Source organism: Elgaria multicarinata, chromosome 22, assembly GCF_023053635.1.
Source record: "Elgaria multicarinata webbii isolate HBS135686 ecotype San Diego chromosome 22, rElgMul1.1.pri, whole genome shotgun sequence".
NCBI lineage: Eukaryota > Metazoa > Chordata > Lepidosauria > Squamata > Anguidae > Elgaria > Elgaria multicarinata.
In genome coordinates this window covers 2,341,228-2,365,044 of record NC_086192.1, presented here as the reverse complement: position 1 = coordinate 2,365,044, position 23,817 = coordinate 2,341,228, and the positions used below count along the sequence as shown (strand labels likewise).

At 48.6% G+C, this 23,817-nt stretch overlaps 1 protein-coding gene across 1 annotated transcript in view; it reads right to left on the bottom strand.

Moving 5' to 3' along the window:
- GOSR1 (golgi SNAP receptor complex member 1) overlaps positions 1-21,938 on the bottom strand; it is a 39,064-nt gene extending 17,126 nt beyond the window's left edge. Inside the window, exons 1-6 of the mRNA XM_063146570.1 lie at positions 21,872-21,938; positions 20,591-20,711; positions 19,009-19,096; positions 17,726-17,833; positions 15,112-15,203; positions 12,419-12,493 (exon numbers count right to left, since the gene is read on the bottom strand). Of these exons, the coding sequence (XP_063002640.1) occupies positions 12,419-12,493; positions 15,112-15,203; positions 17,726-17,833; positions 19,009-19,096; positions 20,591-20,711; positions 21,872-21,908 (521 nt within the window). The 5' untranslated portion in view covers positions 21,909-21,938. The remainder of the gene's footprint in view (positions 1-12,418; positions 12,494-15,111; positions 15,204-17,725; positions 17,834-19,008; positions 19,097-20,590; positions 20,712-21,871) is intronic.
- Between the last annotated feature and the right edge of the window lie 1,879 nt (positions 21,939-23,817).

The window sequence follows — 23,817 nt, the reverse complement described above, 5'->3', positions numbered from 1 at the left end:
GCCCGGTCACTGAGGTCACCTGAGGGCATGCTCCTGGTGGTTCCACATGAACCTTCCCTCTGACTGGAGCCCACCAGGGGAAGAGCCTTCAGTGTGGTGGCCCCCAACCTATGGAATTTCTTGCCTCTGGAGGCCAGGCAGGCGCCAACCTTGCATTCCTTCTGGCACCTCCTGAAAACGTCATCGTTCCAGGAAGCTTTCCCTTGATGACCAGCTGCAGTTCATTTTGCATTTTGCTGTTTTAAAAAATCTATTTTAATGTGATTAATTCTGTTTTTATTTTATTTCATCTTGTACACTGCTCTGAAACTTTTAATGGGGAGCAGTATATAAATATTGTAAATAAATAAATAAAAATAATAAATAAATGAATTATCTTCAGGAGGGTTTCTCAGGGAAGGGCCCCAGGTCTCGCCCCCCCTGCCCCCCAAGGCAGGATTTCTCCTCCCTTCCAGGAACCCTTGTTCCTGGAGAGGCTGCACCCTCCTGCTTACGTAAGTGCAGCAGAATTCCCCCAAGGAACGGGGCTAAATGAACGGGGGAAAGAAAAGAACAAAAACCCGGTGGCCATTAATGTAAGTCATTACCACCAAACACATCTGTCAGGACCAATTCCGGTAATTTGCTAATGGACTGCACGAGCTGCGCGCTGAACCTTTCTCCGCCCTTGGCAGATCAACTTTTTCACAGCCCTGCAACAGCTAGAGAAGCCCGCCTTGATCGGCAGCGCGGGAGGGGGCCTCTCCGGCCACGCACCAGAGAACTGCAATTAAGGATCACCCCAAAAAGACAGGGGGGGGTTAGTACCTGGCGAAGAAGCAGCCCGCTTTGGAGAGAGCTCATTAGGGAGACGCTTTAGCATCAGGCTGAGCCTTCAGGAGGGAGAAAGGGTGGCGGCAATGGACGTGGCAGAAAACCCCTGAGCCTGCAAAGGTAATAGCAAGCGAGGGCGCGGCGGGGTCCATTTGAGCAGGGCCGCCAGCGGGCGCTGGCGGCCCTGCTCAAATGGACCCCGCCGCGCCCTCGCTTGCTATTACCTTGACGTTTTAAAAGCGCAAAGCAAATCTGCTAATATATCATAATTATTACACTGTCCTTTATTACACACCTCCTCTTTGTTATGATCATTGTTCTCGCTCGTGGCATTTTTTCTAGGCAGACATGACGGTGCTTTACTGACTCAGGAACTTCCTTACTATTGAACGTATTATTATTATTATTATTATTACTACTACTACTACTACTACTACTACTACATTTCTATACTGCTCTATACCCAAAGCTCTCTGGGCGGTTTACAAAAGATTAGAAGATGAAAACATCAAAAATCAATATGCAAAAAGTTAAACCATAAAAACGTAAAACAGACAGCATACATTTAAAACAAAGCCCTACGAGGAGAGACAGAAAGAACTGGGCCTGTTTAGCCTGGGGAAGAGAAGACTGAGGGGAGACCTGAGAGCACTCTTCAAATACTTGAAAGGTTGTCACCCAGAGGAGGGCCAGGATCTCTTCTCGATCCTCCCAGAGTGCAGGACATGGAATAAGGGGCTCAAGTTAAAGGAAGCCGGATTCCAGCTGGACATCAGGAAAAACGTCCTGATGGTCAGAGCGGTACGACAATGGAACCCATGACCTAGGAAGGTCGTGGGCAATCCCACCTGAGAGGCCTTCAAGAGGCAGCTGGACAGTCCTCTGTCAGGTATGCTTTAAGGTGGAGTTCCCTAGCAAGAGTGGCAACAGGAGCGAGTGCCGCTCTAGGAGAGCCATTGAGATTGTTTTTTCTCAGCAATGGCTGATGGGATACCATCAGGAGGACCAGGGGAGGAGAGAGGGCGGAGGAACTACCAATCAAACGTTGTGATGGATTTTACTCATCAACTCCACGGGAGCCGCAGTCACACAATGGCGAAGTCAGAACACGTTGTGTGGGGATCAGCCCCGTTGAGTGGAGTTTCCACACGGTGTTGACTAACGTGCTGTCTGAACTGAGCCAATAAATATGTTAGTCTTTAAGATGCCACAAGACACTGTTGTTTTTGCGGTCACTCCTCTGGAAGCTGAATTTAAAAGTGCGTTCTGTTTTTTTTAATTAGTTTCTTGCTGTTGAAAACAGATGAAATACACACGCACAGAGATAAAAGGGTCGGCTCTTATTCGTATTAATGATGCTCCAGGCGGTCTTCTCTCAAATGCTGAAGCAGTTTTATCTGCTTTCAGGGTAGTTATTTATAAATAATAATAATGAAGCCCGTGAGAGCTCTTCTTCCCTGATGGAACCTCCCTCATATGCGGGCCCACACAAAACCTTGATTATTCAGGGACCTGCATCGCTCAGGTCTGTAACCACATTCTTCCAGCCAAGCTCCTTCTCTCGGTCCTTTTTGAGTTCCCCAAACGGGAACCTTGAAGAGGGAGGGAAGACATCAGCACTTCAAACCGTGGGGAGCTGGCCTCTAGCCAGGCTTGTCCAAAGCCGCTCACCTGCAGCGAGTTAAGAACCCTCTCCAGGCGATTAGGCAGGGAAGAGTCACATTTTAAAGCGATAACCTTTCAAGCCGCAAACAACAAATAACAGCAAAGTTAGCCATTTTCGAGGGCTCAATCGCCCCTCATGCAGACATGTGAGTGAAGCAGCTTTGCTTTCGTGCTTAATGAGAAAAAACAGAAATCACGTCACCGTTGTCTGGTCGCCACAGGCGACCGGCAATTCCATGCAGGCGAGTGAGCAGGTTGGCAAAGGCAGAACAGATTGCTCCCGTCCCAGAGGCTTCAAGACAGCCCGTAAAGCAGGGCATGCAGCCAACCGCCTGCCTCCTGCTAATGCCAACCCCCACCCCAGCAACTGGAATTCAGAGGTACACTGCCCCGGAATATGGAGGTTTCTTTTCTTCCCTGTAGTACAGACTGCCCCTCCTTCCCCCCCCCCCCCATAAACAAATGAGTTCCTTTGCTGTTTCCCTTCAACGTCATGTGCAAGTCACTCAGCCTCAAGGCCTCTCTCACAATTACGTTCACCAAACACACACACACTCCTGAGTGCTGAGCCGGCAAACTGTTTTCGTCTTAGCCCAGCACTTTGCAGGATGAGCAGTTGAAGCCAGTCCATTCATCACCAAGCCCTGTGCCTCCATTTGATGGAAAACTTCATCACAGCAGGGAGAAAGAGCGAGCGGGGTGGGTGGGGAGAGAGAACTACACGAATGGATGAATTATTCACTCCGCTCGCCTAAAAGGGTATTAACAGGAAAAGTGGGGCAGGGATGCCGTGTGCTGAGCTGGATGGGGTTCGGAGGAGCCGATGTGAGGAACCAATAGGGCTCCTCCGATCACAAACATGCAGGGCTGGGGAGACACATATTTCTCAAAAGCAACCCTAAGCCAGAATATTATGAAGCCTAAATACAAATGAATGTGTGAGGGAGCTTACGGCTGGGCCAGAATTTGCACTGGTGCAAAGTCTACGGAGCGTATCACTGTGGTATTATACCACCTCTACTGCTGTTTATGAGTCCAATGCGGAGTGCTTTGAATATTTAAAGTCACAAACCTGGGGGACGGGACCTGCAGCCCTCGGGTTGCACACAGACTTCCGCCTAGTTTCAAGGCCCCCCAAGCTCCACCCACCTTGGACTCTGGCCCTGCCCATTGCTGGAATGTGTACCCCAACACCATCTGACTTGAGTGTTCTGTTCCACCACTCTCATGGTAAGGGCTAAACGCCATTAGACACTGGTGAGGCTTGGGTTACAAGGCTCCACTTTGGATCAGGTCTTTACAAGGGTTTAGGGCATGTAACGTTTCACAGGAAGGCAGGAAAAGGAATAGGACAGCATCACAAACAGTTCCATGTAATGCTGGATGCCAGAGAAGCTTTTCTGTATGTTGCTCCAACAAGGAGCACATGGTGACTGAGCCTTAAATAGGAGTTCCTTATAGCTGGTTAGCCCCACCTGCACACGAAGGCCTTTTCTCCTAGTAGGAGCCTGCTGTTTTCACAGCTTCAGGCTGTGATGATGCGGAGTGGCTGGGGCATGCTAGACTCTTCATAGCTGGAGTCTTCAGTGTCCAAGGACAGCAATGCAACCTCCTTTGAATGCAGGGAAAAGACCCTCCGGGGTCTTCCTAGAGAACTGAATCATGAAGAGGGACAACTTTCTGTAACCGAGTCCTCTTCATGAACAGTCCTCCCTTCCCACACATGCCAGAGGAGCCAATGGCTGCAGAATCAGGCAATAGCCCTATAAGAGACAGACAGCTCCTCAGAGGGGCTGGGTTAACAGCAAGCCAAGATGGGCTAGGCTTCGCAAAGTGCCGGAAGGCCTCTGCCGGTTGCTGAAACAACAGCTCTTCTTGAGCGAGCAACAACCAGCCAGAAATCCTGTCCGGGTTTCTAACAGCCCCTGTTTGGTCTGAGGTTGCCATTCTGCTTCACTGGACACGACTCTGCTTTAAGCTTCGGGTAAGTGCAACCGCCTCAGACTGGCTCGCCTGGGAACACAGAGCCGAGTTAAACAGGGAGGGCCAACCATACAACAGGTGCAATTCCTTTTGCAAAAGGCTGCAACAACGGAGCGCCTACGCAAGCAGGGTTTCAGCCAACGCACACCAAGAGCCCCCCCCCCCCCGCGTGCCTGGAGGTTTTCTGAGCTCTCCGCCCAGCTTATGCAAACACCACTCACGGGCGTAGCCCCTGGTCGACTCAATCAGACAAAGAGCTTTATTGAAATATTCCGCTTGAGAAAAGACTGCGGTCGCAGAACAAAAAAAAGGGGGGGAAGCAGAGAGACAGCAAGGGGGAGGTGAACCTCACATACATTTAATGATTGTGGAGTCATAGGAGACTAAAAGACTATCTGTTCTGACCCTGCAAGACAAGGCAAGCCACTGACTTAATGAGGACATAAAGGGAACCGTGCCTTCGGAAGCCCACACGTTTTCATAGAATCATAGAATAGCAGAGTTGGAAGGGGCCTACAAGGCCATCGAGTCCAACCCCCTGCTCAATGCAGGAATCCACCCTAAAGTTTCCCAACATGGATGTGCAGTGATGGGTCGTAGTTGCACCTGTTGAAATTCGGTCTTCCTCATGAGGCGCAGGAGTGCCATCAGGAGTGAAAGGTGACGACTCTATGCAAGTGGATAAAACTCACTCCTGCTCTCAAGGCCTGACTGTCAACTCCATCCAGGATTATCCACATTTTTAATAGCCATTAAGAACCCAAGAAGAGCCATGCTGGATCAGGCCAAGGGCCAATCAGATGCCTGTAGAAAGCCCACGAGCAGGAGATGAGAGCAACAGTACCTTCCTGCCCATGTTCCCCAGCAATTGGTGTATACAGGCTTACTGTCTCTGATACTGGAGGTTGCACTTAACCATCAAGACAATCCCAGATCACCCCAAAGGAAATTTTACCAAAGGGCTTCTCCAAGTTAACCCTGGTTGGCCCGGTGGCAGCTGCTGATCTCTTAAACATGATGAAGTGATACGGAGCAGGGCCCTACAATCCTATGCATGTTTAGACAGAAAGAAGTCCTACAATCCAGTCATGGCTGGCTGGGGAATGCTGGGAATTGAAGGACTTTTTACCCCAGTTTATTAATCATGCATAGGATTGCTCCCTAACTTTTACATTTTTTACTTCCAGAGTGGCCAGCCCTGAGAGAGGGCTCCATGCAGCATCAGTAACGGCAAGATATCCTTCCTATATTCAAGTTGCCAGCTTCAAGAATGCAAGCAGCTTCATGTCAGGGCCTCAAAGCCTTGAATTGAAAAAGGCAAAATAGCCGCCCGGCAAGAACGAAGACAAATCGCTTCCAAGGAGACTCCGGTTCTTCGGAAGGCACATTAAGCGCCTGCACTTAGCTTTAATCTGCCCCTCCCCTGCTCCTGTCTCTCCCCCTCCTTGGGCTCCGATCCCACCCTCGGAAAGGAAATTACATTAAGGAGGCTTCCCAGCTGGAAAGAGCAGCAAAACGTTCCGGCCCGCAGCGGTGCGGCCGAAACCATGTCGATACAGACAAACCCCTCGCCCGGAGGGGAAGAAGCATCTGCGGTGAGTAGCAAGCACATCTCCAGGAGAAAGGAAGCTAGGAAGCGAAGACAGGGGAGAGTGTGGCACGTGGGTTCCCAGTTTCTAGTGGTTCGCCTAAAAAAATATTCGAGCCGTCCAAAGGGGACCCGACTTACATCGAGTCAGGCCCTGGGTCTGTCCATCATGCCTACCTGGAGATGCTGGAGATCAAACGTGGGTCCGTTTGTCTGCAAAACAGAGGCCCCACCGGCGCAGAGCGACAGATGCTCTGGAAGACGTAGAGGTCTAGCCAGGCCAGCAACCGGCTCTGAAAAAGTTCCGTTTGGGAAAGGGGTGGGGCGGTGGGCCTAGAAGCCCCGGCCCCAAACGGCCAGTTGCCGACTCTCCTGGCCAAAGGACCTGTTCATTCCATATCCCTCCTCGGCCTCTGGGCCTGGCAACCCACCAGCATGATGGCCAGTTCTGACCCAGCGAACGCTAGCTGCTGACCCTGCTTGGGCGGGTGATCCATCTAATCCAGGGGTGGAGGAAATGGTGGCCCTCGGCACGGTGTTGGAGGAGAACTTCCACCACCCATGATCACCGGCCGTGCTGGTTAGGGATGATGGGAGTTGGAATCCAACTAGACCTTGGAGGGCTACCAGATCCCCACTCCTCCTGTATCATCTTGGACTGTTTCTGTTAGCCACAGAGGAATGAATTGCGATCCGCTCTATGGGATCAAACCAATTGAGTCTTGGCATCTATGATGGCCAGAAAGATGCCCATGGGGGCTTCCATTTGGGCGTACCTGGGGGCCGAATCTGGCCCTCGCCTTCTCCAGATGGACACACCACCTTCCACTCACCCGACCAGCGGTGCTTTGACGCTTTCCCGGGTTTTCTACCATACTTCCCCCCTTCTAAAAGGTTATGCCTTTCCTAAGGGTTAGCAACTGGCAGGAAGTTTAAAGCTAAAATACACCGCTATTGTCAACCCGGCCCACTTTGCCTTTGGCTCCTACCACTGGAATGCAGCCTTCGAGACAAAAGGGGCCTCTCCAAAACGGAATTCGGCCCTCAAGCTAAAAGAGCTTGAACACGCCCACATTTGGCTATCACACCTAACGGCCAGTGACCGGCCTCCTGCGTGCATTTACCCAAACCCTCTTTTAAAGCCCCCCCCCCCCAACATGTCTGCCGTCACCACATCCCACAGCCGTGATCTCTGGAAGTGGGCCGTAGCAGGCCGTTTCCTTCCAATCGTCCCTTTTCCCTTGGGTGACCCTGAATTAGGAGTGAGTTAGTGCCATGGGTTCCCTCGGCTGCCCCAACTAGTTGCTACAGCCCCCCCTCCACGCTGCGTCTCATCGTCTGTTGCCATTTCGTTACCTAAAAGCCGGGGGTTTCCAAAGCAAAGGAACAAAGCAAAACCCAAGCCTCCAAAAGTGGGCAAGGGGGAAACCTCAAGCCTGTTAAGCTGAACGTAACACAGGAAAAGACGTCTCTCGTGTGGTCTGAAACCGACTGACTAACGACGTCGCACGCCAAAACACGGGGAGGTGGAAATCCTCTCGTCTTCCATCACGCTAAAGGGAAGGAGAGTTTTGACTCCCTGTGAGATGGATTGAGCAAGGCCGACGTGAGCTGACTCAATTAGCTACCCGTCAAAAACCATATGAGGAAAGAGGTGATGAATCGCCACCTTTTTTCGTCATTCGGGTTTAGGGGAAATCAATCAAACATCGCTGTCTTTTTCATAATTAAATACACCACCTTATTACGAAGGTTCGAGACAAATGAAGGATTGGGGGGTCGTTCCCTGACAGGTGCCTTCCGCAAAGGGAAAAGTGTTTGGAAACTCCATCTGGTTCAAAGAGCTGCAGCCAGAGTGTTGATTGGTTACAGGGAGCAGACAACGCCCCTGTTTAAACAGCTCCACTGGCTTCCAGTCTGTTTCCGGGCACAATTCAAAGTGCTGGTTATGACCTATAAAGCCCTATATGGCTCAGGTCCAGGTTATCTGAAAGACCGTATTATCCCTTATGAGCCTGCCCGTGCTTTGAGACCTTCTGGGGAAGCCCTTCTCTCAGTCCCACTGCCATCACAGGCGCGTCTGGTGGGAACGCAGGAGAGGGCCTCCTCGGTGGCTGCTCCAGTGTTCTGGAACTCTCTTCCCGGGGAAGCTAGGCTGGCTCCCTCCTTGATGGGCTTTCGGAAGCAGGCAAAAACTTCTTTGTTCCAGCAGGCCTTTGGAGAGTAATCTGTGCCTCCATCTATATTAAGGGCTTGTAAAATTGACCTGTATTTTAAATGTTTAATTTTTTAATATTGTAATATATTTAATTTTTTAATTTTTTGTATATTTCTTTTCCTAGGTTTTAAAATGTATACATTTTAAATTTTGTAAGGCCCAGTATTGGGCAAAAGGCAGAATAGTAATAACAACAACTGTCGAAATATGCATGAGGTGCACAGCCCAATGGGAATCTATGTGGCGGCAAAACCTCGCCGTGATGGAGGAGTTGCAGGAGAGTAGCTCCCTATTTGTCTCAATGGAGCTGATGCAGGAGACGTTCCTGGTGTATTAGGATCCAGGACATCCATACCTGCAGGGCTGCTGGCCTGCCGCGATTCCACAGGGGTGCAAAATACAATACTGGCTGCACGGTTCAATTCTCTGAGAATCTCAGCTTTTTTTCTAATGAAAATGGGTGGGGTTTTTTAGAAACGTTCAGAGGGGAAGCAAACTCATTCCAGCACCCCTACGGAATTTCGCCCCCTCTTCCCTCCCCATCAGCAATGTGGGGTGGAATATTTCCCCTGCGCTGTAGTTTTTTGTGGGAAATCTTCCGTTTCAGAAGATCTTTAGTGGGAGCGAATGGATGTCAATTGCAAAAACCAGAATCAGGCCAGCTCCGCTGCTTCAAAGTTGTAACTGATGCCTTTCAGGAGGCAAAACCCCTGCAATTATGTGGGAGAAGAAGACACATGTATGTCCACGGAATTCATATGTGAAATGGAACTAAAAGAGCACTGATGAAGAAACTGACCTTAGTGGAAATAGGCAAGTGTTTGTCAACGTCTCATGCACAGTTCTCTGGGCTGCTAATATTAACTTGCGCATCCGTCCCCCACACCTGGTGACCTCCGGATGTCTTGGAGTTGTAATCCAAAACATCTGGAATGCACAAGTTGGGAAGGATGAATTAGTGCGTGAACAGTTTCCAACAGTTTCTTGCACTTAAATAATATAAGAGAAGTACATGACATAAACAATTAAGAAGAGCCCGGCTGGATCAGGCCAAGGGTCCATCTAATCCAGCATTGTGTTCCTGCAGTGGCTAACCGGCTGTCAACCAGGGACCCACAAAGCAGGACATGGTGCAACAGCACCCTCCCGCCCATGTTCCACAGCAACTGGGGCACACAGGCCCACTGCCCGGGATACTGGAGGTAGCACACAGCCATCAGGACTAGTAGCCATGGACAGCCTTCCCCTCCAGGAATGTACCCAACCCTCTTTTAAAGCCATCCACATGGGTGGCCATCACTCCATCTTGGGCTATTTTCAGTCTGAGCTTCCTTTTAATCTGTCCCGAATCTCCCATCGTTCAGCTTCATGGGATGACCCCGTGGGGTTCTAGTCTTACGAGAGAGGGAGAAAAGTGTCTCCCCATCCACTTGGCTAAAGACATTCTAAATAGGAGTTGCGGGGCGCTCACCTCCCCTTCAAAGAACGCACCAGCCCCGATCCACTGGCCACAGGAACAAGAGCCTCGTTCAAGTGAGAACACCAGCGAGGGAAGAACAGCCGGGCCAAAAGTGTGTTTCAAGGCCCGCTTAGAGCTCCCCACTTTGTTCTGGTGGTAAAAAACCTCACTTCCTTCCACTCCCTCTGGTGCCTTGCCATTTTGTAGGCCTATAAGCCTCCCTCTTTTTTTTTAATTGAAATGAGCCACTCGGGGAAACAGTAACCTGGTTCACACAATCACCGTGGGTTATAACAAGCCACGGCATGTGCTGGGAGCCATCTGCCTAATCGCCCGCCCGGGCATGGCTTGTATTGTCTAACCCCAGGAGGCACAGCATGTTGGAGGATGAAACAGCCCTCAAATGACCCGTTGGCTGTTGTTGGGTTATTTGACGGTTGTTTCCCCCTCCAACAAACCAGGCCGCCCAGGTTCAGACGACATGTGGGTTGTCTGAACTTGGTGTGGGTTTTTCAGCAAGTAGCACCTGGCACGTGCCATGGCTTATTTAACTCACGGTGATGGTGCGAACCCAGCTAAATAATTACCTGGAAAGTGGGGTGAAAATGCAGTAAAAAAATAAACTTCATCCATGCCACCAAGCTTCAAATCAGAACTCGCGGCCCAAGATGCTCAAAACCGTCCCACATGCCCATTCATGGCTTTTAATATAAACGTGGCCCTTTTTCATTCACTGCAAGAGATGCCATGCGGGTAGAAACCAACAAGGGGTAATAAATAAATAAATAAGCAAGCCGCCCAAATGGCAGCAAGGGGCCCAGAAGAAATCCTGGGGTATTTTTCCCCCCGAATTTTATCAATTCTGTCTCAACCAGCACTATTAAAAAAAATTGCAATTTTCTGTAAGAGGGGGTTTTGGTGGGTTTTTTTAAACTCATACTTGCTAAGACCACCACAACTGAGTTCAGAAATAAATACCGGATAAGAATGATAGCACTCTTCAAATACTTAAAAGGTTGTCACACAGAGGAGGGCCAGGATCTCTTCTCAATCCTCCCAGAGTGCAGGACACGAAATAACAGGCTCAAGTTAAAGGAAGCCAGATTCCAGCTGGACATCAGGAAAAACTTCCTGATTGTTAGAGCAGTCCGACAATGGAATCAGTTACCTAGGGAGGTGGTGGGCTCTCCCACACTAGAGGCTTTCAAGAGGCAGCTGGACAACCATCTGTCAGGGATGCTTTAGGGTGGATTCCTGCATTGAGCAGGGGGTTGGACTCGATGGCCTTGTAGGCCCCTTCCAACTCTGCTATTCTATGATTCTATGAAAAACAATTTCTGGAGAAACAGCGCCCCCTGGAGCCAGCATTTCAGTATTGCTAATTCTGGAATGTTTCCCAGAGCTATGATTTCCCCCCGCAAAAAAATGCCCCCCTTACAAAGGCATTTTTTCATGAAATTAATTAAAAACCTAATTAACGTAGGCAGCACTAGTCACATGGGGAAACTCAAATGGATGGAACACAACGCTAATATAAAACTGAAACGTTACAGGTCAGGACAGTACATGTCTAGCTCAAAAGTAGATCTCACAGCGTTCAATGGGACTTACTCCCAGGTAAAGCTATTGGAGAAATTCACAACAGATTCAAATTTACGCAAATCTGACCTGCTACAGAATTTTTGACTGGCTTTTTTCAAGTCGCGTGAACCGTGTTTTTTACTTTCCGGAATTGTACTCAAATTTATTCATACAAAAATAAGATTTTTTTAAAAAAGACAGGCCGAAATTGTGCTCTTTCCACCGTTGGCCAAAGCCTGAAAATGTGCATTTTTGTGGGATTTAACAATGTCCGTACATCTATACTCCTAGGTAAGTGGATACAGGATTGCAGTTTTAATTAACCTTTTTTTCCCAGCTGATTAAACCTAGGAAGTAAATATATTTATGCTCACAGCTGAAATTAGTATGCTAACAGTTTTCAATGCCTTCATTTTCCCCGCCTTAAAATCAAAATCAAGTGGGCAGGCTTGACGCTTGCAGGATCTACTTAGATCTTTACTAATACCCTGAAATTTACCAACCAGAGCCTGCTGCAAACGACACACACTTTGAATTGAAGAATTCTCAGCCGGGATTTTTTTTGTACCCGGACTGAATGGCGCTCAACAGTCCCTTCACACAAGAAATCCTCCACTCCCGGTTATCACACCATTTCTTCATGTCAGTATAATTTAGGGAGCATCCCGTTGTTACTATTGTTTTAGACACTGCAAATCACACAGAGTTCCTACCAGTGGGCAGACATCTAACTTCTGTCTACCCGTGATCTGAAGATGGGGAGAAAATAAAAACAGTGTCCAAGAAAAACTTTGAATTTACTTGAATTCAGCATCAAAACGACCCTAATCACATATTTCAGTTCAGCTACTTTTGGCTACCGTGGGGGGGGGGGGGGGGGGCTTTCCCAATATTTAAAAAGTACGCAAAATTAACGCAACATAGTTTTTTTAGTTTCATTGCTAAACGCAAGTCAAATAGGTAAACCTGCTAAACCAAACCTCTGTAGATTTTAGCGTAGCACAGAACGTCCGATTCAGATCTTTCCAGAAAGTCCCATTGCTGTAAAGATGCTGCGGGTGTTTAACCGTCCCCTCTGAGGAAGGACCCAGCACCAGGCGCAAAAACTTACTTTCGAAGATGATCGTGTTCTTTCAGAAAGAGCTCCGTCCGCCTGTTGTTCACCCCGCTGCCACTTTTGTACGACCTAGAAGATTCAGAGAAAAGGTCAACGCAAGGCAACAGAAAGTTACCGGGGCCCTCCTGACAGGGGCAACCTACGATCAGGGGTCCTGAAGCAAACATGACAGTAGGAAGGAGGCTAAATGTTCAATCCGACCTTCACCAAGTGCTTCCCAAGTGACCCCTCCCCAATGGAAGACAACTGTCCCCCGTTCTCTGATTTCTTGAAGCTTGCAGAAGCTGGTAGTGTCTTGATGACAGCCAGATCAAGGGAGGGAGGACGTAAGGTCACACCAGGTAAGGTCAGGTTAGCCAGACAAAAAATAGTCAAGGTGGCTAAGTCAAAGCGGAAGCCAGATGAAAACAGCACCTTGGATAGCTCCTACTGGGGCCTGCTGGCTGGCGCTCTCCTCCTAGGACAACAGGAGGATGTTGTCTTAGCAGGGAGCAAAAGCCTTCTGAAGCCTTACGTAGGCCAGGGGTGAGCAACTTGCTGCCTCCCCGATGTTTTGGCCCCAAGCTCCCATCCGCCAGAGTCAGCACAGCCAATGGTGAAAGGTGATGGGAGTTTCTGGCCAAAATATCGGGAGGGTCACAAGTTGCCCACCTCAGATGTAGGCTGACAAGACCTGTCGTTGGAGGAGCTGGCTGGACCGTTAAAAGGCCCTCGCTCGATTTCGCCACCCTAGGCTTCCACGAGGCTGGGGAGGATGGAGGTTGAGCCAGAGGATGATGGCGGGGCTGTGTCCTGTGTCTGGCAGGGCCCCGAATAAGGCCCTGGCTGTCCTACCCCCAAAGAAGCAGCCTGCGCTGAGCCCTCCCCTGCAGATCCAAAGGTCTGGGAGTCAGGACAACTGCCCCTTATTACGGACTTTGAAACAGAGCCCTTTGACTGCTTCCCCTCTAGTATGACGAGACCTGCAGGCTTCAACGAAGCCGTCCACTGCTCACGCCAGGACGCAGGCAACAGGAGCCGGACCACTCTCCTCTCCCTTGCAGCAAAGGCAGGTTCTTTCCAATGTTAATTTACCTGCTGACACCCATTTGCTTGCATCTTGCCTCTAACCCAGCTAGGGATTGCTAAGGAAATAACTCTGGCGGAGCCTCGGCTGCTGTCCGCAATGGTGACAAGGGGGGCGAAGGAGCCCTCCGGTCCTGTCACCGGCTCCTGGAAGTGCTGGCGGAGCGAACCTATAGGCAGAGCCAGACTCGCTGCTCCCGTCAATCCTTCTGCCGTTCGAAATGCAGTGCCGGCGAGTGTGGTGTTGCAACTGCGCAATTGTTGCCAGGGAGAAGCCAAGAGGCTGAGCGACAACGGTCCCCCAGGGAAGGGATCTTTTCCCCAGAGATGCACTGCACTGAATCGGCAGGGGAGTCCCATGCAGGCACACCCTGGGCTCCTGGAGTGAAGCGTGGTCCGTTTCCTTCTGTTGACAGGTCGAGAGATTCTGCAGGGGTTTGGAGAAGGGAGAGCGAAGCCCCAGGGTGCATTTCCCCCCTTGTTAACGTGACAAGCTGTTCCAGGCCCCGTCAATCTACGCTTTGTCGATAACAGCACACGCTCCCTTCTCACTTCCCTTTCCTTGTTCTTTTCCCTGGAGGCTCTTATCGAAAGCAGAGATCTGCCTCGCCTTAGGAAGTTAACTCCGTCGTGCCACAGAGAAGCTCCCTGGCCTGCCGCTTCTGAATTGTGTTTTTTCATCTATTTGGTTTTTTAGGAGTGTCTGAAGCGAGTTTATTTTCATCCCTGCGAACCGCCTTAAAGTGCCGTGTTTTGGTGTAAAGGCTGGGCAGCAATCCGCCAGGGTGGAAACGCTGTCACCCCGAGGGCCGGGTTCGATTTCCAAGAGGCTTTTGGGGGCTGTGTCAGCGGTGGCCAAAACACTCCAAGAATTCCAGCCTAGTTTAGCTGCACATTTAGACTGGAAAAAGTCCAACAACTCCCAAGAGGCCTTTGCTACTAAGAACATGAGAGGAGCCCTGAGGCTGGATCAGACCCGAGGGTCCATCTAGTCCAGCACTCTGTTCGCACAGCGGCCAGACAGCCATCGGCCAGGGACCCACACAGCAGGGCACGGTGCAACAGCAGCCTCCCACCCATGTTCCCCAGCAACTGGTGTTACTGCCTCTGATCCTGGAGGCAGCCCATAGCTAACAGGACTAGTAGCCATTGATCGCCTTCTCCTCCATGAATTCATCCAACCCCCTTTTAAAGCCATCCAAATGGGTGGCCATCACTACATCTTGTGGTAGTGAGTTCCACAGTTACACTCTGCACTGTGCGAAGTCCTTCCTTTTATTTGTCCTGAATCTCCCACCCATCAGCTTCCTAGGATGACCCCGTCGGGTTCTAGTATTATGGGAGAGGGAGAAAAATGTCTCCCTCTCCACGTTCGCCACACCAGGCATGATTTTGTACACCTCAATCCTGTCTCCCCTCAGCCTCCTTTTTTGTAAGGCTCAGTTACTGGTGGCGGGAGCTCAAAGCTAAAATAATGTGCTGGCATTTTTGGCCCTGCCCTTATGCCTTCGGCTCCGCCCAACACAGCAACAGGGCCCCTGAGGGTTCCTCTGACACGGAATTCGGCCCACGGGCTGAAAGAGGTTCCGCACCCCCAGTTCGAGGTCACTTCGTCAACTTACTCTATATCTTTCCGGACCGAACCCATGAGGTTCTCTCTTTCCCGCACGGCCAGGAAGTTGGTTTTGGTTTTATGGAATTCGTGTGTGTAGTCCTGTATTTAGAAAAACAAAACATCTTCATGTTTTATTATGGTTTTAATTTTTGTGAAACGCCCAGAGAGCTTGGGCAGTATAAAAATGTAATAAATAAATAAATAAATAAATAAATGAGATCTCAATGGGGAAATAAGGATCTTGGCAATGGGCCTAGCTGGGGTTGAAGCTCAAAATGTTATTCAAAAAGCTGGCCAAGAGCTCCTGCGCTATATACAAAGTGCAAAGTCTCCAAGGTCCACACTGAAGTGTGACTACTTGTGACTCTGGCTCAGGCTTATTTTATTCTTTGTTTCCCATCATTTCTAAAGCGCTTGCCGTGAAAGCAATGTCTACACAGCACACAACAATAAAACTCCAAGCAATAAAACAGCATATCGCTGAGATACTGGTTCGCCTCTATTCAGCACTGCTTAGGCCTCATCTTGAGTACTGTGTCCAGTTTATTTATTTGTTACATTTATATACTGCCCCATAGCCGAAGCTCTCTGGGCTGCACAATTCAAGAAGGACGCAAACAAGCTGGAGCGTGTTCAGAGGAGGGTAACCAGGATGATCGGGGTCTAGAAACAAAGCCCTATGAAGAGAGACTGAAAGAACTGGGCATGTTTAGCCTGGAGAAGAGAAGATTGAGGGGAGACATGATCGCACTCTTCAAATACTTAAAAGGTTGTCACACAGAGGAGGGCCAGGATCTCTTCTCGATCCTCCCAGAGTGCAGAACACGGAATAATGGCCTCAAGGGACAGGAAGCCAGATTCTGTCTGGACAGCAGGAAAAACGCCCTGACAGTTAAGAGCAGTACGACAATGGAACCAGTGACCTAGGGAGGTGATGGGCTCTCCCACACTGGAGGCATTCAAGAGGCAGCTGGACAACCATCTCTCAGGAATGCTCTAAGGTGGATTCCTGCATTGACCAGGGGGTTGGACTCGATGGCCTTGTAGGCCCTTTCCAACTCTGCTATTCTATGATTCTATGATATAATAATAATAATAATAACTTTGAGAGGTTAAAGGGATAGGAAGCAGCTTCCCAAAAGTGGGAGGATTGGGTCTCCCCAATATAAAGTGGTATTACATTGCAAATCAATTAAGATATGTGATAGAGGGGATGATAGGAAGTAAAGGTTTGGAATGGTTAGAATGGGAGACACAAGAGAAGAAGTATAAGTCGGAGAACTTTTTTTTTATAACTTAAAAAAAAAAAGAAATGGGGGGAATAGAGAACCCCCTGATGAAAAATATAATAGAGATTTGGGCCAAATATAAAGAAAAATTAATGCCAAAGATATCACCCCTAACGCCAGTGGTGATGATGGGGAATTTCCCAGTGAATTTGAAGAAAGAATTGGAGAAAGATTTAAGGGAAAAGGGAATAAATAAATTAAAAGATTGGATGAAGGAAATGGACAAAGACAAAATAAAAGAGTTAGTAAGAGAGAGGCGAAATGCTTGGATGGAGGCACCACAACTAGAACAATGGACAAAAAAGTGGAAAGAGGAAAATACAGAGTGTAGAGAGTGTACAGAAATGGAAAGGTTGATTTTACAAAGAGAAAATAAAAATGGAAAGTTAGTTAGTAGGGGTATAATGAGTGCGGTGTATAAGATACTAATGAGCATGGAAAAATAACAAGAATATATTAAAATGATATGGGACCAAGATATGGTAGGACAGTTAAGTGGTCAAGAGTGGGGGAAGATATGGAGTCAACGTATATTAAAGAGTATGTCAACAAGAATAAAAGAAAACTACTACAAATTAGTATGGAGGTGGTATTTAACACCTGTAACATTATACCAGATAGATAAGAAATATTCAGTAAATTGTTGGAGAGGGTGTCAGGAAATAGGTACGTATTTTTATATGTGGTGGGATTGTAAAAATATTCAGAAGTTTTGGGAAATGGTATTTAAAGAAATAAATGAAATAATGAGATGGAAGGTAGAAATAGGCCCGAAGACAGCATTGTTATCAATATATGAAGGGGTCCAATGTACGCAAAATAGTAAAGAATTAATAACTAATTTACTAACAGCAACTAGACTGATAATTGCTAGGAATTGGAAAGAACAAAGAGAATATAAAATAGAAGAATGGTATAAAGAAGTCTGGGATATTGCTATTAATGATAGTCTAACGGGGTGTATGAAAGTTAAGAAAGGAATATTAAAGCGGAACGATTTTGAGGAGATTTGGAAACCATTTGTCAAATTTGTATTAGGAAAAGGGAAAGGGTGTAAACCGTCACAAGATGTGTTACAATTTTGGAGTGGAGAATAATGGTCCCAGGGGGTGGGTTGCACCTATTATTATTATCATTTTTGTTATGGTTATTATTATTATTGTTGTTGTTGTTATTATCATTATTAGATTATTGTGTTAAGCAGGGTTTTTTCTTTGTTCTTTATTGTTATTATTGTAGTAAAAATAAATATATATTTTTTTTAAAAAAGGAAGCAGCTTCCCATGTTGCTGCTAGAAAATGAACCGAGAGCATGGCACCAGCTGTTCCTACCTGCAGGATGTCTCGGTGCCGCTGTAAGGTGTGCATCAGGGCAGCGTTGAGGGAGGGGACTCCGGCGCTGTTGGCGTACTCAGCCATTTTGTCATTGACTCCCGTGAGCTGCAGGAAAGAGCGCAGAGAAGCGTCGGAAAGGACATGGGGGAAAAACGATTACCGCTTTTGTAAACACACAGCAGCCACTCTGACCAACAGCATGGTGCTCATCCGCCTGGAACACATTCTGAGGGAGCAATCCTTATGCATGTGCAGACATGGGGGCGGGGAAGTCCTATAACTCCCAGCATGCCCCAGCCAGCAAGGACTTTTCTCTCTCTCGGGTTTCTGGAATTCCCGTCCAAATGAACTACGCGTGACCCTTGCAGTGCAGGCCTTCAAATACCAGCATGGATAAAAAGCAACGATTTTTGAAACTTAAGTCTTTTTTCATTATTTAAATCAACTGGGTGTGTGGGTACGTTTTAAAAATCATAATAAAATACTAAATTTCTTTTTAATAACTGTTACAATTAAATCGCACCACAAACATCTCAAACCCACACTTACAGGATCCGGCCAAACTATCAGCTCTTGCTTGCTTCTTGAAAATTCTGGCCTTTCAGGGAGAAATCCTATGCAAGTCTAGAAAAGAAAAAAGTCTTAAAATTCCTGGCATCCTCCAGCCAGCTATGCTGGTTGGGGAATGCTGGGAGTTGTAGGACTTTTTTCTGTCTCATCATCCATAGGGTTGCTTCTTCAGTTGCTGTTTCTCAGAATAAAGTCTGGGACAGGGTTGAACTTCTTTGGAATGACTAAGTTTGCCTGGAATTATCACTGATTGCAGAAGAGAGGTCGCATGGGCAGCCAGGTGTGCCTTAGGCTGGTGGCACCAGCAGCGTATCTATCTAGAGTGATGGAACCTGGCTTCAGATATTCATGCCTTGGTTACATCCTTGCTTGACTACTGTACTGACCTTCACGTGGGGCTGCCCTTGAAGACAGAATAAAGTCACACGTACAAAAACAGACAATGGATAGGACTACTTTTGTTCTCTGCTTATGTGGAGGGCAACAGATTTGTAGAAAACGAATACAGAAGATTTTCGCTCCTTCCACACAGCGTTGAGCCACAACTCCTGCACAGATGAGATGACATTTGAAGGCTTCTTCTTCGATTTAGTTTGTAGTGACCCAAACTCAGGAAAAGCAAAGCAATTTGCCAGTTCTAGGAGAAAAGAGGGGCGTGCACCACGATTTTCTGGCGGGTTTAAAGGTCTTCCAACTCAGGCGCTGCTTACCTTTCCCAGGAGCTGTTCAATTTCCACAGCCATCGTTTCAAACATCCGATCTTGGCTTGATCCATTCAGGAGAGGGGTGGTGTCAGAGCTGAGCGACAAACAAAAGAGAAGTGGAGGCGGGGGGAGCGACCCGTCAATAAATATTACGGCATGGCAGGAAAGCGCACTTAATTTTCACAGAATCTTGCAGAGGACACGGTCCCAGTTAACTCACCAGGCTGGGGGCACCACGCACACAACAGAGCTGTTCTGATCACACACACACACACACAACCAACCCTAAAGACGAGCGAGTGCCCATCCTGGACCGCCACCTACTTCTGAAACTCGAAAGTCATTGGGGCAGGATTGGTAACTTGGAAGGTGTAAAGTAAGTGCCCCAGCAGCCCTGCTTCATGCACGGACCAGGTCCTGTGCTTCTCTTGCCAGTGGCCACACCAGTGAGCCTTCTTGCCTCATCTAGGAAAAGGTTATCAATGGCTATTCATCCTGATGGCTATATTCCACCTCCAGCGTCGGAGGCAGTATGCTGGGGAACAGGCAGGTGCACTCATGTCCTGCCTGTTCCTCATGTCCTGCCTGTACATTGGGCCATCGGGTTGGCCACCGTGGGAACATAACACTGGACCAGATAAATCCAGCATGGCTCTTATCATTTTCTTAGCTCTATTCAACTGCTGATGGTGGGACATGGGTCCTTTTCCAAACAACTACTCCACATCCTGCACGAGTCAAAACTTGTAGGGGGCTCAAACCAATGTGTGAGGTACATATTGGGTAAATCCGAGAAGCCGGAGAGACCCAGAAAGAGGTTTTGGCCGGTGGGAGGCCGACACTCACAGCACATAACGCAGACGATGGCAGGGGCACTCTGGGCCAAGCCGCCATTTCAATTCTCCACAATGCCCTGGGGCAACAATTCATGTGGAGGAGCATTGTGGGAAATTAAAATGGCAGCCTAGCTGCCCATTGGTGAATTTCCCAGCCAGGCTGGGGGAAACAGTTTAAAAAGGAGACCTAAGACAAGAGGTCCTGGCAGATGCCCTAATATGCCAGGTATTGGCGCCACTCCTGTGGCTCTTATCCATGGAGGGAAGAGAGGCAGAGGCATTTTCCGGGTCTCAAAAGGGCAGGAGGGAAAGTGCTCCTCCAGCATGGCGCCGCTGCCCTCTTCAGCCCAGCTGGGCTGTGTTGTTTCTCTGTGTGGGAAGAACCACGCTACCAGGCTAACTCTGTTGCAGGCTACTGCTTTCAAGCAGGAGCAGAATAGGCCGCTGGGACGGACCCGCGACAGCCAGGAGAAATAGTAGGAAGGAACCCACAAGCTTCCAAGAACCCCTACAAACGAGTCGGATCCAGAACTTGAAAATTAAAATCAAAAACTCAAAAGCCAGCAGCCAACACAGGAACCTCAAAATGAATCAACGCAAGCCAGATTTAAAAACAAGAACAAAAATAATTTCATTTCAAAATGCAAAAGTAATTATTATTATTGTTATTATTTATTACATTTATATACCGCCCCATAGCCAAAGCTCTCTGGGCGGTTCACAAAAGTTAAGCAGTCTCAGTTGAGGGGTACCTGTGCCTGTCGCGCCTTCCGTCCCGGGAGTTGCTGTGGCTGTAGCTAGTGCACAGCTTGCTGAAGGAGACCAGCTTGAGGTCCAGTTCATTCTCCAGCTGTCGCGCCTGCTTCCGCAGATCTGGGGAAGGAAACGGACACCCGTGAGAGAGAGTGACGTGCGCAGCCCTTGCCAGCTTTCTGCCCTTCCTCCGAAACTTCACCAAGTGCAAAGAGCACAGAGCTGAAAGCGACCTTCTGAGTGCCTTCCGGATGTACGGGACTACAACTCCCATCATTCCCCAGCCAGCATGGCCATTTTGGTCTCACACCTCTGGAAGGCTCCCACTTGCCGTGCTGGCTGGGGGACGATGGGTGTGGCAGTCCCACACATAGGCAAGGCCCCTGCTTGCCAGCCAAGCTGGGAGATGATGGGAATTGCAGCCCCTTACCCCTGGAAGGCTCCTACTTGCCGTGCCAGCTGGGGGGTGATGGGAGTTGCAGCTCCACACGTAAGCAAGGTCCCTGCTTGCCAGCCAAGCTGGGGGATGATGGGAGTTGCAGCCCCACACGTAAGCAAGGCCCCTGCTTGCCAGCCAAGCTGGGGGATGATGGGAGTTGCAGCCCCACACGTAAGCAAGGCCCCTGCTTGCCAGCCAAGCTGGGGGATGATGGGAGTTGCAGCCCCACACGTAAGCAAGGCCCCTGCTTGCCAGCCAAGCTGGGGGATGATGGGAGTTGCAGCCCCACACGTAAGCAAGGCCCCTGCTTGCCAGCCAAGCTGGGGGATGGTGGGAGTTGCAGCCCCACACGTAAGCAAGGCCCCTGCTTGCCAGCCAAGCTGGGGGATGATGGGAGTTGCAGCCCCTTACTCCTGGAAGGCCCCCACTTGCCGTGCCAGCTGGGGGGTGATGGGAATGCCAGACAAGCTGGAGGTTGATGGGAATTGCAGTCCCCCACCTCTGGAAGGCCATGCTAACGGGGGGACAATAGGAGTTGCAGTTCCACATACCTGGGAATCTCCTGCTTGAGAAAAGTCTGCCCTGGTTGAAGGCCTGCCTCCTTATCTCGTTGAACAGACACCCCTACCTTCACAATGCTGGACCCCCCCCACCCCAAGACACGAGGCCTCGACGCCTCCCTCCGCCCCATCCCTTGGCAGCCTACGCTGAGCCCCCCTCCCCAACGGGGCCCTCCTTTGGTGCCCCCTCCCTCGCAGCCCTTGGCCCCGCCCCCAAAAGAAAGCTACACCCGCCCCGCCCCCCTTTCCTCGCCTCCTCCCCCCCCCCCCGCTCTACTCACCTTCCCAGTAGTTGCTGCTGCCCCCCGCCGCCGCCATCTTTGTTGTCCAACGTCAGCCCTCCTAGGCCGGCTGCGCGCTAAGCCAAAGAGCCGGAGAGGGCCAGAGCGCCGATGCTCCCACTTCCGTCCCGCTCCCACTTCCGTCCGCGCGCGCTCGCGCTCTCCACTTCCGGTCTTAGAGTGAGAAAAGTACTATAAACTTCGCGCTGACCGGAGGGAGGGAACCCATAGAGATGAGGAAGTGCGGTGGTGGTCGGGGATCCCTGAGCGTCGCTAGCTCGAGTCACGGCAGCGCCCCCTGGCAGGCCCCAAGACAACTTCAGCTATATAGATGGATACTTGGGATATTTGACTGTACGCTCTGCGGGGCAGAGACTTCGCCCACTGTGTCAGGACCTGGTCAGTAGGCTTTTTAAAGACAAAATTGTAAACTTTTAAAAATTGGTTTGTAAAATAATAGGGGGCATTGCAAGTTTACTGGGGGCCAGGTCACCCCTAACCCACTACTGCTGTAAGGCCTGCTCTGTGTATAAGATATATGTGTATATTTATATGTATATATATGATGGATGGATAATATTCTGGAGGTGACAGACTTGACCTTGGGGAAGCTAGGGGTGGCAACGGCTGACAGAAAGCTCTGGTGTTGGCTGGTCCATGAAGTCACGAAGAGTCAGAAGCGACTGAACGAATAAACAACGTATTATACACAGAAGATGAAGTCTCTGCCCCACACAGCTTACAATCAAAAATCTCAAAATCCGTATTATGGTCAGGCCTTTTTTGTTATTGTTTTTAGGCCGCCTGGCTGAATGAAGCCTCTGCATGTAGTCCTACATACAAATCCATATTTGAATTTTAAATTCACCCTTTTTCTTGTAAAACTTCAAAAAAAGAAAAACATGGCTACTTCAATTTGAATATATTAACTTCAATGCATACAAATGAAGTGTGTGTGTGTGTGTGTGTATGAGAAAATACAGGTTTTTTTAAACTTCAGCAGAAGCAGACGAAATATCCAAATACTTCTCCATTTGCAGGTGGCATCTATACACAACCCATTAAACACTGAAACTGTTGTATGGTCTTCAATCCACTGCATTACAGGAGGTGAATATTTATCCCTCCAGGGCTGTAAGATAAGTCTTTCAGCTGTCAGAAGGGCACAGAGAATCCATTTGTGCTGACCATGCATTAACTTCCAAGAAGCAGGTAGCTAATTTAAAATATGCAAACCCACATTAGTGAAATAGATTTATGAGGCCAGCCTCATTTATTTTATTACATTTCTAATTTGCCCAGTAACTAATGTTCTCTTAAAAGGATTCTACTAATATGGATTTGCCAATAGGCCTAATGAAGTCTCTGTATATAGTCATAAGTGGTCTTAATAAAAAGCTACTGCACTATTTCAAGTTTTTGTATATGTTCTAAAATTCGACTCTATGAGTGGGGCAGGTGAGATTTCTCTGAGAATTTATTTCCATTTCTGTCCCGCCTTTCTACATAGAGCACCCAAGGCAGCTAAGAACAATGATAAAAAACAATAGGGTAGCATTTTTTTATTAAAAAAGAATAGCAGTTTAAAAACTAATTATTTATTAAATTTTATTACATTTATACACCATCTTTCCTTCAAGAGGCTTAAGGCTGCAAACCTGGATGCAGATTTACCTGGGATTTACATCCCACCATTTTCTTCATTTGAAGGCGGGATGCAAATCAAATAAAAATGCAGACTTTCTTCTAAGGACCTGTGTGATTGTGCTGCAAGGCACCATGCATTTTTAAACTGTAAGCCCCTCGGGGCAGGTATCTCCACCCTCTTGTACTCTGTGAATACGCCACACACTTTTGAAGGCACTTTAGGGACAAATGAAGGATACCGTTGGAGACAACGTGCAATTCACAACACAGCCCTACATAAAACCTCCCTGTGTTCAATG